This window comes from Lipotes vexillifer, unplaced genomic scaffold, assembly GCF_000442215.2.
Source record: "Lipotes vexillifer unplaced genomic scaffold, Lipotes_vexillifer_v1.1 scaffold1393, whole genome shotgun sequence".
Taxonomy (NCBI): domain Eukaryota; kingdom Metazoa; phylum Chordata; class Mammalia; order Artiodactyla; family Lipotidae; genus Lipotes; species Lipotes vexillifer.
In genome coordinates, this window is record NW_006792736.1 from 513788 (window position 1) to 529232 (window position 15445).

Genomic DNA, 15445 nt, shown 5'->3' on the forward strand with positions numbered 1-15445 from the left:
CCAGAGCCTGTGCTCCGCAACGGGAGAGGCCACAACAGTGAGAGGCCCGCGTACAGCAAAAAAAAAAAAAAAAAAAAAAAAAAAAAAAAAAAAAAAAAAAAAAAAAAAAGTTAATAAAATCATTGGGTTCCTTCAGGCATGTAAATTGGAACTGGTGAAACTCAATGCTTCTAAATTTTTGCTATGAAATTCAACAACATCTTTTCACATCAATAAATATCCAAAGGAGACTAATTCAAAAATTTCAATGTTTATTTACACTTTGCATATCTCAAAAAGTTTGAGAAAAAAAAAAAGAAGTCTGAAAAGGAAGTTAGCAAATTCTCATAGATCTGCTTGTTTCTAGCACTTCGGGGAGATGGAGTCTTGGAGATTTTAGAGACTGGAATCCTGATGGCAGAACTTCAAATGTTCTCCTCACTTGCCCAGGAAGTGCCATACTTGATCTGTGTTTAAAAATGGGGGAAGCAGGGTGTTAGGGAAGGGGTGGAGAGGGAGCGGGGGGAGGAAAGGAGGATAAGACAAATTTAATTTAGACCTTTCGGAAAGATTTAGGCAGATATAAACAATCAGAACTTAGTATGACACATTTCTGTATTTCAAGCCACTCACCTTTAAACTCTCATCCATTTGGCTAAGGCCTTATATTCTAGAGCCTTCCCACTTTATTTCCTACATCTTACTGGGTCACTTTAGTCTTTATTGAATAGTACTGAAGCTAGTGTCCTAGCTACGGCATGAAAGGTCTAGGAAAACCCTGTACTGTAAAATCTGACTGTCTGTCAAATACCCAAAATGGGATAGTATTGCAAAGAAACAATCTGTTAGTTTCCCATATAAGGAATATAGTTTGCTTTCCCACGAAATCATGTCTATACATTTGCTCCTTTCTAAACATCTTACAACTCGATTCATAGTAAACAGTTCTCATTTTTCCTCCAAACTTGCTAATTGAATATTCTTCTAAAGTTTCATATTAAAACAAAAAGGCAAAAAAGCCTCGCAATATTTTAAAAGGCAAATGATACGTGCACATGCTTGTATTTTGAAATTTTTACTCCAGAACATTTTTACTAGTTTCTCAAAACAGCTTCAAATAATGGTAATTTTAAAAAGAAATGCTATTTTTAATCCTACGATAAATTTTGATTTTAAGATCTTTAGTTAAAATGAGTGATTCATTAAAATGATGATAGGTAATAAATAAAGTCTCCTAAGTGCAGGCATTTGGAGGCTTAAAATTTATCAGAACTATTAGCTGGAACCTCAGTACTTCAACCGTCACTGCACAATCAAACCACTTTCTAGCCTAAAAGTAATAAACGTGTTCCTTATTTTCTGAAATTAGGAAATAATTGATTTCATCTGAAAATTATAATGACTAAAAAAGTACTTTACTTTATATAATTTTTAAATTTATTGTATTTTGGGGGGGGGTCTCCACTACTGTAAATGAATACATTTACATATCTAGCTCCTCAAGAACCAGCATATACCATACCTTCTTCATTACTTTCTTTATTCAGTGAAAATGACACCTGAAAGATAAGAATAGAGTCTCTGTTATAACGAACATTTAGATGCGGAAACTATATCCAGAATGGTCTTCTTTTAACATGAAATTATAGAACAAAATGAATACTCCTCTTTGCCTTTTATTGTTATTGCCTGTTCTTTCAGATAAACAAACCACAGACTTAAGAGTCAAATAAGAAAAAAAAGCATTCTTGAAAAAATTTCCTGTCATTAACCCATGGGAACTACTGAGAATGTGAAAAGAGGAGAGGGGTTTTCTTTCACTTGCTTCTTTGGCTGAGGCCTTGAGAACAAAAATCCAAACCACATATTCATAGATACATGCACACACGTGTACGTAGGTACACACACACAGAGACATTATATAATGTATTTAGCTGTCTTCTAAAGTGTTTAAATTAATTTTTCTATTTTGATGACTGAGCCAAGATTCCTAGAACAGACATAACCTGTGGTAGACAAGATTGAAAAGCTTTTCTGAGATATAAGATTTTTTCCTAATTAAGAATAATACATTTTTAAAGGTTTAAAAAAAAAATTTAAAGAGAGATCCATTCTCCACAGAGAAGAATGCACAAAGCCCAAGAATAACCAGAATAAGCATCTATGTAACCAACACCCAAGTCGAGAGATGGAACATGCCAGGCACTTCCCCAATCATAACCTCTTCTCCCTGAGGTACAACCACCACCCTGATTTTATTTTATTTAATTAATTAATTTATTTATTTTTTTGCAGTATGCGGGCCTCTCACTGTCGTGGCTTCTCCCGTTGCGGAGCACAGGCTCCGGAAGCGCAGGCTCAGCGGCCATGGCTCACGGGCACAGCCGCTCCGCGGCATGTGGGATCCTCCCGGACCGGGGCACGAACCCATGTCCCCTGCATCAGCAGGCGGACTCTCAACCACTGCGCCACCAGGGAAGCCCCACCACCCTGATTTTATAACACACTTTTCAGATTTCAAATTTAATAATCAGCTTCTAATTCTCTGAATTTGCTCAGCCTTAGTGGGAAAGATCTGCCTCTGATATTTGAGGTCTGGGGCAAATGTACAAATGGAGACCCATATATCATACACCTGAGTATTTAAAGGTTATAAATCAAGCTAACCAAGTGACTATAAAAACTGTTGCATCCTACCATCTTGAAAAATATACCTTTGCACTGACTTGGAAGCTCTGGTTTAGCATTCTGCACACCTTAGAGACTGCCTGAACATGGCAGAGTAAGGAAAAGAGGCACATGGCCTGCATCCCACCCTGCTTCTGCTACCCCAGGCTCCATTCTGTGTTGAGGGCCTCCCCTGCACAAGGGTAGCTCACACATCTAGGCATCCCCTGCCTCCTAACAGTCACCCACAGGCCACTGTAGAAGTAATGGTGAGCAGAGTCCACACAGTCACGAGCGTACACTTGTGGGGAGATGCCCGTGTAGGCCCTGGAAACAGGCTTGCAGCTATCTGGGTAAGGAATTCCAGGGACTTGAGTAACTAAAAGGTGGTCTAGAATGGGGGCTTGGGCTCCTGGTGAATGCACAACTTTGGTCCCTCGGTCTTGCCCTGTGAGGAGGTACGTGATTGGATGAGGGCCAAAGCAGGACCCTCTAAAAGGAAGGACCCAAAGCAGGGCCCTCCTTAGGTCTAAGGACAGTCCTGAAGAACAAATCAGCAGGAAAATATAAATTTCAGCAATATTAAAAGATTCTCTATGATAGTTAATGTGCCAACTTGGAGGTTGGTTTTGGCTGAGATTAACTTTTAAACTGATGACCTCTGGGTAAAGTAGATTGCCCTCCATAATGTGAGTGGGCCCCAATCAATCAGCTGAAGGCCTGAACAGAACAAAAAGACCAGCCTCCCCAAGCATGAGGGAATTCTCCAGCAGACTGCCTTTGGACTTCATCTGAATCCCTGGCTTATCATGTCATCTGCAAACGGTGACAATTTTACTTCTTCTTTCCCAGTTTGGATTCCTTTTATTTCTTTTTCTTCTGTGATTGCCGTGGCTAGATTCTCTATGATAGTTAATGTGCCAACTTGGAGGTTGGTTTTGGCTGAGATTAACTTTTAAACTGATGACCTCTGGGTAAAGTAGATTGCCCTCCATAATGTGAGTGGGCCCCAATCAATCAGCTGAAGGCCTGAACAGAACAAAAAGACCAGCCTCCCCAAGCATGAGGGAATTCTCCAGCAGACTGCCTTTGGACTTCATCTGAATCCCTGGCTTTCCTGGGTCTGCAGCCGGCCATCCCCTTCTGCAGATTTTGGAATCACCAAGCCTTAACAATCTCTTCATATGTATCTCCTATTGATTGTTTCTCTGAAAAAACGCTGGCTATTACATTCCCCTGAATCATAAATGGGTTAAAGTTAGTTTTCCTTCTACTCTTTGAGAAAAAGGTTAATCAAATATGCTTTGTTTTATTTTCTATCATACAAAATGATGATATAACAATGTAAATAAAGAAGACCTCTGTACAAATTTTATGTAAAACATCCTTGAGATTTTTCCAAGTACTTCCAAAAAAAATAAAAACCGAAAGAAAATTCTATTCAGCTTCCTAGCACAGAGAAAATGCTTAACCATGGTTGGTTTTGAGGATGGCAGAACTTAAATAATTCTGGGTGTGAACGTAACACTACAACATAAAAACTGAGATTAGGCCTTTGGGATTTGATGGCTCTGTTTTTCTAAATAGACTATAAAACAGAATAACTTGCTTATTCTTTGAAATTCTTATGCTCTTTAAATTGTGCGGGACGCCTATTACAGAGTTTGTTGGAAAGGTAGCTGTTTAGATTTCCTGCTTAAAATTAGCAGCTGCTTCTTGCTGGAGCCGTCAAACATTTCAGGGGAAGAAAATGTATGATATATGAAATAGAATAATCGAGCAGCTTCTCATTAACCTAAAAAGCATTACAGAAAAGAAGTGGACAAACTACTCTAGCTAAAACATTTATCATTACATTTTATTTTAAAAATAATTCCCAGAATGCTTTATTTCTTTATTCCTAAAATATATTTCTTGGTTGGTAGAATATATTCAGACTCTACAAAGCCTCACATAAAAGAAAACAAACATCACAGGTAAATCTAACAGAGATAAAATAACTATGAAAGTCTGGAAGTTTTTTTTTTGTTTTTTACACTTTTCCATATTAACATATGTCAAACGAGACCAACATTTAAATTTGAAAACAACAATGGGTTCATGATACACATCAGCTATTTAACTCTTCACCTACTGTCAATGACTTCCTGATTCTTAGACATTACACTTGCTTACAGAAAATGGAAGAACAAAGAAATGCACAGAGCAGCATTTTAAAGTGACCTAATCCCAACCCTCACTCTCAGAAGTCACCATCATTACATTTTCCTTGTAAGAAACAGAAGGATTTTCAGTTACTTACTTCTCCTAATTTCTCAGTAGGGGATGAATGTGGGCACCCTCTACTCATCTAAGATAAATTCTCCAGGAAATTGTATTACTTTATACTCTCATTCTAAAAATGCTATCTCCTTTCCTCTCCCACTCCAAAAATACTTCTCATGAATATTCATATCTTTAATTTCTTTCAAACAAATTTAGTGTTCTTATTACCAAAGTCTCCCTCTTTTATCAACCAAAGAAGGCTTACTCTTTTCTGTCCCTACTCATGTATAAACTGTATTTTAAATCAATATGAACTATTAAACAACTGTTTTGTACTCCTTCAGATAACCCCACCAGGTCCCTATAAGCATTTTCACCTGCAGGTTACATTTGTTCAAATTAATTAACAAACATGACACACTCAACCAACATAAAATCTTGCTTTACTACATGATATGAAGATTGATGTTCTTTTACTTTATTATAAGGATTCAAAATTAAAGAGAAACAAGTTCCTGATTTTTCATTCAGATGCAGTAGGGTTTTAGTTGAATTACATTACCTTGGGTATTCTCTCCCTACATTACGTTTCCATGGTTCATAAGGTAGTTACTCTATATTCATTTTTTTTTCTTCTTCCAGTTTTACTGAGATATAATTGACATACAGCACTGTATAAGTTTAAGGTGTACAGCATAATGATTTAACTTACATCATGAAATGACGACCTCAATATGTTTAGTGAACAGCCATCATCTCATATAGACACAAAATTAAAGAAACAGAAAACCCATTTTTCCTTGTGATGAGCACTCAGGCTTTACTCTCTTAACAACTCTCACGTGTAACATACAGTGGCATGAATGCTATTTATCCTACTCTACCGTGTATCTCTAGTAGTTACTTATCTTATGACTGGGAGTTTGCACCTTTTGACTGCCTTCATTCAATTCTTCCTCCCCCCACCCACCGCTCTGGTAACAGCAAATCTGATCTCTTTTTCTGAGTGTGTTTGTTTGTTGCAGTATAAATGACCTACCACACTGGGTTAGTTCCTGGTGCACAATATAGTGATTCGGTATTTCTATGCATTACAAAATAATCACCATGATTAATCTAGTTACCATCTGTCACCATACAAAGATTTTACAGTATTATTGACTACATTCCCCTTGCTGTACACTTCATTCCCATGATTCATCTATTTTGTAACGAAGTTTGTACCTCTTAATCTCCCTCATCTGTATTCATTTTATTTTCACATTTCTTTTCTGATTTCTGCTTTAGAAATCAACAAAACGTGACCAATTCTTAGTTATCCATAAACAAAATTTAAGAGTATTTTTTTTTTTAACATTTTTTTGTTTATTTATTTGGCTGCACCGGGTCTTCGTTGCGGCACGCGGGATCTAGTTCCCCGACCAGGGACTGAACCCCAGCCCCCTGCTCTGGGAGTGTGAAGTCTTAACCACTGGACCACCAGGGAAGTCCCTGTAAGAGTATTTTAGGTTTATGTTAGTTTAATCTACTTCCTCTTCCTTTCAAGAATGTATACAATTGGCTAGTAGCTGAAAAAAATTATTTTACTTTCATCTCCTTTGTTCATCTTTGAGTGGTAATGCAGTGAAGCTTTTAAAAGGAAAGAAAGGGAAAGGAAGAGGGAGATATACTAGAATCAGATCCTGATTTACCAAGAAAATACATTATTTAAATTTTTTAATAGTAAACTGCCACAAAGATGTTCATTTTCAGAGTCACAAATAAAACAAATCTGTATGGCATAAATATTGTAGCATGACCTCATTAGAAAAATCACATCCACGGAAAGGGTCCACTCTAAAGGGAAACACAGTCCTCTTTGATGGAGATGTAAAGTGAGTGCCCACAGAGGGAAGGGTCTCTTGCCTAGGCGGTCCAAGAGGTCCAAGCAACCCTGGTAATAAGACGGCATCCCAGACAAAGTGATTTCAGAACTTAGTTTTGAGTTGGCTTGATTTAAAAAACCAGAAGCCAAGGATTGTCATCTTGTTCTGAGATGTGCAAGGCAACTATTCTTGATGTCATCAATAGCTTTAAGCAGAGAGGTGAGAAGCATGCTGTTAAAAGTCCTATCCAACAACTATAATGAGCTGTAACATTATTCTTCCAGTCATTACTTTTCATATTTGAAACTATTTAAAAATATTCATTAGTTGGTAGTTTCCCATTAGAGCACGGAACCCCAAAGTGTGCACTTCTAAACTAGTTGCTTTATTGATTATCTTTGTTGTGGGCCTCTAAAATAATGTTAATATGGCTTCGGTGTGAATTTTTTTAAGTGCTATTGCTTTTAAGCGATAACAATGCCTCAGACTCACATCAGACACTTTTGATGATGGATTCACCTAAAGTCCTTCGCTGGTTATGTAAACGCCAACATGCGTTTATGAGATTGCTGGTAAAGTTTAGGGATGAAAGAGGTGGCCACAGTATATACTGATGTTAACTGCCCCCGTACGGAATAACCAACTGTTCAGGCGCTATTTGTTGAAAACTTATTACTTTGAAAATCAGTTGTCCACATATATGTAGGTCTATTTCTGGATTTGTTTTAACTGATCTTTCTCTAGCTTTATACCATTACTATACTATTTTGATTACTGTAGCTGTATAAAACGTCTGGAAATCAGCAAGAGTTGGTATTCCAACTTTGTTCTTTACACAGTTGTTGAGTCTAATCTAGGTCCTTAGTATTCACATACATGAGTTTGTTAATTTCTACAAAAAAGTGTATTACAATCTGATTGATACTGCATTAAATCTATAGATCAATTTGAGAACTGACATCATAACAATATTGAGTCTTCCAACCCACGAACACGATACATCTTCCCATTTATTTAGTTCTCTGATATCTATGGGCAATGTTTTACAATTTCAGGGTACAGGTTCTTCACATATTTTTCCAGATTTATTCCTAAGTGTTTCATATTTTTGAAGCCATTATAAATAATGTATTTATTTTTCATTTTTGTTCCTAATATATAAAAACACAATTGCTAATTGTATATTGAGCTTGTATCTTGCAACCTTGCTAAAATCACTTATTCTAGTATCTTTAGATTTTATGGAATATTTAATATAGACATTCATGCCATCTTCCTTTATAACCTGGATGCCTTTTCCTTCTTTTTAATGCCTTCCTGCACTGGCTAGAAGCTTCAGTACAATGCTTAATAAAAGCAGTGGGATACGAGGTCTAGAGTTGTAGAGTTGTATTTACAGAAAGGTTTTTAAGTGCAAATTTAAGTTGTTTATGCCTATTTCTTCTTCAGTGAGTTTTGGTAGTTTATGTATTTCAAGGAATCTGCCCATTTCATCCAACTTGGGAAATTAACTGGTATACAGTTTTTTCACAATATTTCTCTATTCTCTATTCTCCTAATAGCTCCCAAATCAGTAGTGATGCCACTTGTCTCATTCCTGACATTAAAGATTTGTCTTCTCTCTTTTCTTTCCTGAACATTCTGGCTAAAGGGTTTATCAGTTTTGCTGGTCTCAAAGGGTCAATTTTTGGTTTCATTAATTTTCTGTGTTGTTTTTCTGGGCATACAAATTCTCTTAATTATGAAATATCAATACTTCAAACACAGAGAAAATGAAGAGACCATTATAACAAATATCTACTCTCTAGATTTTTTTAGAGTTAACATTGTTATTTCAGAAAAGTTACAAGTGAAGTCTCTTTTTCTCCCAACTCATCAAAAATAAAGACCTTATTTATTTTTATTCCCTCTCAGAAGTAACTTCTCCTAACCACTATGCTGAAACTGGTGTTTATTGTTCTTATTTATGTTTCTAAAATGTGAGCAGTGTATCTGTTTGTATTCATTAAAAATATATGGCGCTGCTTTGGGTGTTTTAAAATTTACTTCAACAATGCATACTATATCCTGCTGCAAATGCTTTTTTCACCCAATACTGTACTTTCAGGTTTTATCCATGTAGAGTCATATAGTTCTAATTCACATATTTTACCTGTGGTATCGTATTCCACTGTACAAATATACTACAGTTTATTTACCCAGTTTTCTACTGATAGACATTTGTCCAGTTTCCAACTTTCCCATGTCTGATCATAAAAACGTACGTATTAGTGTCTCTGTAGAATGTACATCTAGAAAGGTAACTTCAGAGTAGTGGGTTATAAGCATCTTCAACTATACTAGAAATCACGTAATTGCTCTCTGAGGTAGCTGTACTAATTTATACTCCTATAAAGCATATCAACAAGTACAAGTGGTCTCCCTTCTCCACTTGCTTAAAAACACTTGTAAACGTTTGCCTATCTGATAACTATGAAATTGCACTATGTCTTAATTTGATTTCATTGATCACTGGGGAAATACAGCAGATTTTCACATGTTTACTGGCAATTTAAATATTCTCTCTTGTGAGTTGCCCATTCATACTTTTGCCCATTTTTTTTCCTACTGGTTATTTTTTTCTTGTTGATTTGAATAAGTTGTTAATCCTTTTGTCACTTATATGCAAGTATCTTCTCCCAATCAATGGCTTATCTTTTGACTTACTTTGTGGTATCTTTAATTGTTTATAGCTTGAAAAAAAAACTTTAAATTTGTCAGTCTTTTCTAGGTTATTCCTGGCCCTTTAATATTCCATATACATTTTAGGATTATCTTACCAAATTCAGTGAAAACCCTATTGAAATTCTGATTAAAAATAGATTGACTTCATTAATTAATATGGGAGAAATTGTCATTTTCATAATTAAGTATTCCTTTAAACTGTTGATAAGTCTATTTGGGTTTTCTGTTTATTCTTGATTTGACATTGTAATTTACATTTTAAAAAAATTGTCAATTCATCTATGTTTAGAAAGGTATTGCCAAAAGCCATTTAGAATGTTCCTTTCTTTCTTTCTTTTTTGGCCACACCACGTGGCACGTGGGACCTTAGTTCCTGAAAAGGGATTGAACCCATGCCCCCTGTCCCCCCTGTAGTGGAAGCATGGAGTCTTAACCACTGGACTACCAGGGAAGCCCCGAGTATTCCTTTCTGATTACTTATATATCTCCTGTGTCTGTAATAATGTCTTAATTTTAATTTTTGATATTTTTATTTATGGCTTCTCTATTTCACTGTATTTCCTGTAATAAGTCTGTCTATATTATTAGCCTTAAAAGAAGAAAACCCAGCTTTTATTTTAATTGATCCTTTTCATTATCTCCTCGTTTTCCATTTCATTAAATATTTGCTCTACTCTTTATAATTTTCTCTCTTATAATGTAAAAAGATAGAAAAAAACAAGAGTGCTTGTTGAGTTGAATGCTCAGCATCTCAATTTTCTTTCTTCATTTCTGCTGTACAGTTAATTTCTCTCAAAAATTATTTTTGCTGCATCATGCAAGTTTTGACATAGAGTGATTTAGTTGTCATTCAATTTTAAATATTTTATAATTTTTCATAATTCATTTTTTTGAGGCATGACTTGAGAAGTATTTTTAGTTTCCAAACAACACAGATTTGGGTTTTTTTTCTTTTAATATTTTTATAACTGATTAGCAACTTTGTTATACTGTTGACAAAGAAAGTGGTCTGCATTACCTCAACTCTGGTATTTTTTTTTCCAACTCTTTGTGGCCTAACATAGACTCAATTTTTGGAAGTGTCCACATGTACTAGAAAAAACAATGTATTCTCTAATTATATATGTTGATAAAGCTTGTAAATTTTGCTCCCATCTTCTCAATATATTTTCCAAATAACACTTTATATACAGTAAAGGATCCTAAAACTAGCATCTTAAATCCCAGAATCAATTGTCATTAAGTATCAACTGATATTAGATCTGAAAGGAAAACTACATGTGTATGCACACATGCACACTCATGTGTGCACACACATACACAAACATACATTCCTTGTTCCCTATAAAGGCTCTGAATCTTGTTCCCTGAAATAAAGCTCCAACTTCTGGTCATACAGTCTTCAAAAACTGGGAAAGAGTCCTACCTTTTTGGCTATAAAAAAGACGCAGTAGCCAAAAAAATGTAATTGGGTGGTCCTGTGGTTGCACTACCACTGAGAGTTACTCCCGTTGCTGGTGGCCACACACTGTAGCCCGGACGCCCAGAGTAACCAACTGCCTCTGTGGATCCCTAGTGTGCTCAGATCTAAGTGGCAAACCTTGTTTTTGACACAGCCATGCCTTTCATGGTTGTATATAATTCAAACATCTGTATTTATAAACAAAATCCAATAACCTTTCTGACCATTTCAGTTCTCCTTATCCTCCTCAGATCAGCTATCCTTCTTAAGATCTCTAACCTACGTCTGATAAATTACTTCTGTAGATATTTTCTCTTTTGTTTCTAAAATGCATCCAAATAATAGTCATCAGGGTGTTGGCTTTTATTTTATTTTTCTTGGTTATGGTGACACTATTTTTCCTAATTTAGTTGATCTGTACATATTGTTGGGTGACTACTTAATGATTTTGGGGGGAGGCCTCAATGCTACTACACTTAATTGTATTTTAATCAATATATGTTCACCAGAATATGCTTCCTGCAACAGTTCTCCTAATCCCTCAAGAGTTTAGCCCACTTCTTTTCTTTGTATACTTTAGAAGTATATGTTCACCAAAACCAATTACTTGATCCTAAAATCTCACCTAATTAACGATCATTCTGAATATTCTGTGAATATACATCTAGAAAGTGAAAACTTGTGTTACTATCTGGCCCTGTTTTAAGCATAACTTCGGGCTCATTTATTTATCTATTTTTTAAAGATTTTTTTTGATGTGGACCATTTTTAAAGTCTTTATTGAATTTGTTACAATATTGCTTCTGTTTTATTTACTTTTTTGGGTTTTTTGGCCACGAGGCATGTGGGATCTTAGCTCCCCGATCAGGGATCGAACCCACACCCACTGCACTGGAAGGCAAAGTCTTAACCACTGGACAACAAGGGAAGTCCCCAGACTCATTTAACATCTACACATCTGTCTTAAGATAATATTACCTAAGTTGATTAACTTGTTAGAATGAGTTCACTTATTCTAAGTCCACTAATAAACCTTGGGGTTATAATTTGTTTCCATACAGGCCCAGGATTGATGTGGTCTGAATATGATCAAGTTTGATAGATGACTTTAATGTATTAAGTTATTCTGAACAAGGAAAGGACAAACAAAAGCTGACAGTACTTTGAAGTCAGTGCAACATTCAATATATAGCAAAATAGAAAGATCTGGGAATATATACCTAAGTAATGCTGATTCAAACATCTCAATGTGGTTGTGAAGAGATACAATGCCAAGTCAAAATGCTCTGACTACAAAGAATTTCATTATTACAAGTTGATAAAATTTTCAGGAGAAATTGTTACCTAATCTGAGCTTCTGAATCACTAATGAGGCCGCTAATAGAGCAGCCTCTTTGATTTACAAATTTTTAATGGTGAAATCCCATATACAGTACGTTCCACTAGAGCTGATGACGAGGGACTGCTTTCTCTGCATTTTGATTTTCTACCATAGTTTCCTCAGTAAAAAATCAGTATAGCACCTTCTTCATTATTATGAAACACAACAAAGCTACCAAACCATGTAATTAAAGCTGGATGTTAATGTTTCTGAATTCTAATCTTGTTTCCCAAATCAAACTATCCAGATCATATCCATGTTCTCCAATTATTATTTTTTTCCAAGAGGACTTTTCCTACTAATATGCTAGGAAAAAACTTTTTAAAAAAGATGGAAGATTGCAACTTTATTCTTACAGCTAATTTTAAGACAAGTATCTATTATATCTATCATTTATAAAACCCAAACTAAAATAAATGAAAGTCTTCATCTGAGATTAGTGGGAGACTACGTGAATAAAGTTTTTAATTTGTTTTCCTTAATTTTTTTCTTAAAGAATTAATAATAAATATTGATGAGAACTAAGTTCAGAATGTAATGACACAGATATAAAACTGAAAACTTGAAGAAAATACACCGATATTGTAGCCTGCATTACTGTCATGGCTCCCCTGCATCTTCCCTTGCTTCCCTAGCCCATTCTCACCAACGCAGCCAGAATGATCTCGTTAAAATCTAAGTCAGATCATATCACTCCCTCAATGGTTTCTTCTTATTCAGAATGAGAAATGAAATTCTTAAAATAGTCTCTAACGGTACTTTACAGTGTCTTTCATAATAATTTGCCTCCATTTTCACCAGCAGATCCATGCATTTCTGATCTCATCTCCTTTCTCCCTTAGACTCCTTCTACTCCACCAGCCACTGTGGCTCCTCGGTTATTTCTTGCACATGTCAGGTACCCACTTGCCTCATGGCCTTTGGACTGCAGCATGGAATTCTCTTCCTTTAGATAAGTCACTCGGCTCAGTCCCTTACCTTCTACAAATCTTGACTCAGGTCCGTTCTCCCCTCAGTGGGGCTGTTCCCTACTACTTTTCAATCACTACAACACCCACCCCACTCCTGGCACTTTATCCCCTCTTCCCTCATTCATTTTTCATCATAGCATTTATCGCATTCACAAACACTATATATTTCACTTGTGTATTTATTTATTATCCATCACCCCAAGTAAAATGTTAGCTATATGAGGAAAGAGGTTTTTGTGTCTTTTAATACTGCATCCCCAGCACCTAGATTCTAACCACACGTAGCAGGCAATAATTAAATAACTGATTAATTAATGGAAAAAGAATTCAAAGCAGCCATTGTGAGCAAACATTTTTGTTGTTCCTTAAGTAAAGATCTAAATTCACTAGTTTCTATCCGATAATTAAGAGAAAAAAAAACCCCAAACCCTCAATTTATAAATGGGATTTCTAGCCTAAGATCACTCCTGAACACACTTTACACAGCAACATTACTTGATTATCTGAATTTGAATTTTCTTATTTAGTGGTTTCCAAATCAAGCATTACTTTGCTAATAAATTCAGTTGCCTCCAGGCAGTATTATCACTAAGACATGTAAAAATCTGAGGATATCTTCTTAGTTAAGAGAAGGAAAGCTTGTGAGGTAACCAAACTAAATGGAAAATAAAAAAAGGAAAAGAGATATATTTATTTCTTTTTTTTTGAGCCGAAATGCACTTGTGCCAGCAGCCAGTCACAATTTAGACACTGGATTGTGGATAACTCATGGGAACAGGTCAGTATAGAGGAGAGCAAATGCATTCACACAACAATAAACTGGTTAAAAATAGTATCACATGAAATCAAGTTAAGGGTTTAATGTAATTTAGAAAATAGAAATACAACTAAAAGGTTTTAAGGTTTTTAATCTAAATTCCCTGCATGAAAAAATAATTTTAATGTTATTTTTAAACTTTATGCTCCCCAAAAGTCTTGATACATTTCACTGCTAGATTTTTCAGAATTTCTGCTAGACTTCCCCATGACATTTATAAGAATAAAGGATGCCTTGGACATTTGTTCCTTACCGATTCAACTAATGATCTTGCTTCCTCCTGAGAGCAATGGAAAGGGCTATCACATACCTGCACATTTGTGCTGGAGAGGAAAAGAGAATATTATTATTAAACAGGATAAAAAAGGAGCAATTACCAAAAAGAAAACCAGCTCTCAAATACTTTACATTTGAGTGTATGATCCCAGCCAACAGTTACTGAGTCTTTGGATCTCAGTGGATAATAACACATACACACACTCTCTCTCTCTGTCTCTCACTCACTCACTCAAAAGGAGACAAGAGACCTTCTAATGCAGAATGCTAGAGCACTGCAGAAATGTGATCAAGATACCCTGAAAAAGGACCTGGATGAATATAAATTAGGACAACTGGGGTCTTGTACATTCTTTCAGGCAAAGTTATAAATATAAAGTGCTCCATAGCACTGCACCCTCCAGAATTAAAAAAAAAAAAATCAAATGATAGTATACAAATTTAAATAATCTCCTGGTACATAAAAGGATATTCCACTACTCTTCACCTTTACTGAAGAAAAGAAAAAAAACAAATTTGACCCATAGAACGACGACCACGAGGAAGAATTTTCCTCTAAGTGAGGCGATAAACACTGTAATTGGCTGCTGAAAGATGCTATAGAATCTCTTTCTCAGACAGGTATGGAACACTAAGCTAACAGTGGAGAGAGGAAACCACAGGAACATGAAAACTCAGCTTTTGTACAAGTAAGGAAGTTTAGCAAGGCATAGATAGCAGCTCCTCCCATGACCTTTATAGAGTAAAGGCTCTATAAAGTCCAAAGTCTTCCCACACAGTGGGGACTAGCATGCTATCTCCACAAACACGCTGCCCACCACGTATTTCTTACCTCCTAGATGAAAGCAAATGTATCATTCCCCTCAAATGTATTAAGTCTGATTTTTAAAAATTTCATCAAAGAAATCAGATTAAAATGGATATAGAAAAAGGTAGTAGAGAAGGGCATTAAAACCAAATTAATTTTTCAGAATTGAAGAAATAATTGATTAGCAGATCCCTAAAGGAGATAATCAATAGATGAAACACACACATGCA

The 15445-nt window shown here is 35.6% G+C and overlaps 1 protein-coding gene across 1 annotated transcript in view; it reads right to left on the bottom strand.

Moving 5' to 3' along the window:
• Positions 1-234: 234 nt before the first annotated feature.
• PPA2 (inorganic pyrophosphatase 2) overlaps positions 235-15445 on the bottom strand; it is an 85864-nt gene continuing 70653 nt past the window's right edge. Inside the window, exons 9-11 of the mRNA XM_007465889.1 lie at positions 14385-14454; positions 1502-1538; positions 235-446 (exon numbers count right to left, since the gene is read on the bottom strand). Of these exons, the coding sequence (XP_007465951.1) occupies positions 418-446; positions 1502-1538; positions 14385-14454 (136 nt within the window). The 3' untranslated portion in view covers positions 235-417. The remainder of the gene's footprint in view (positions 447-1501; positions 1539-14384; positions 14455-15445) is intronic.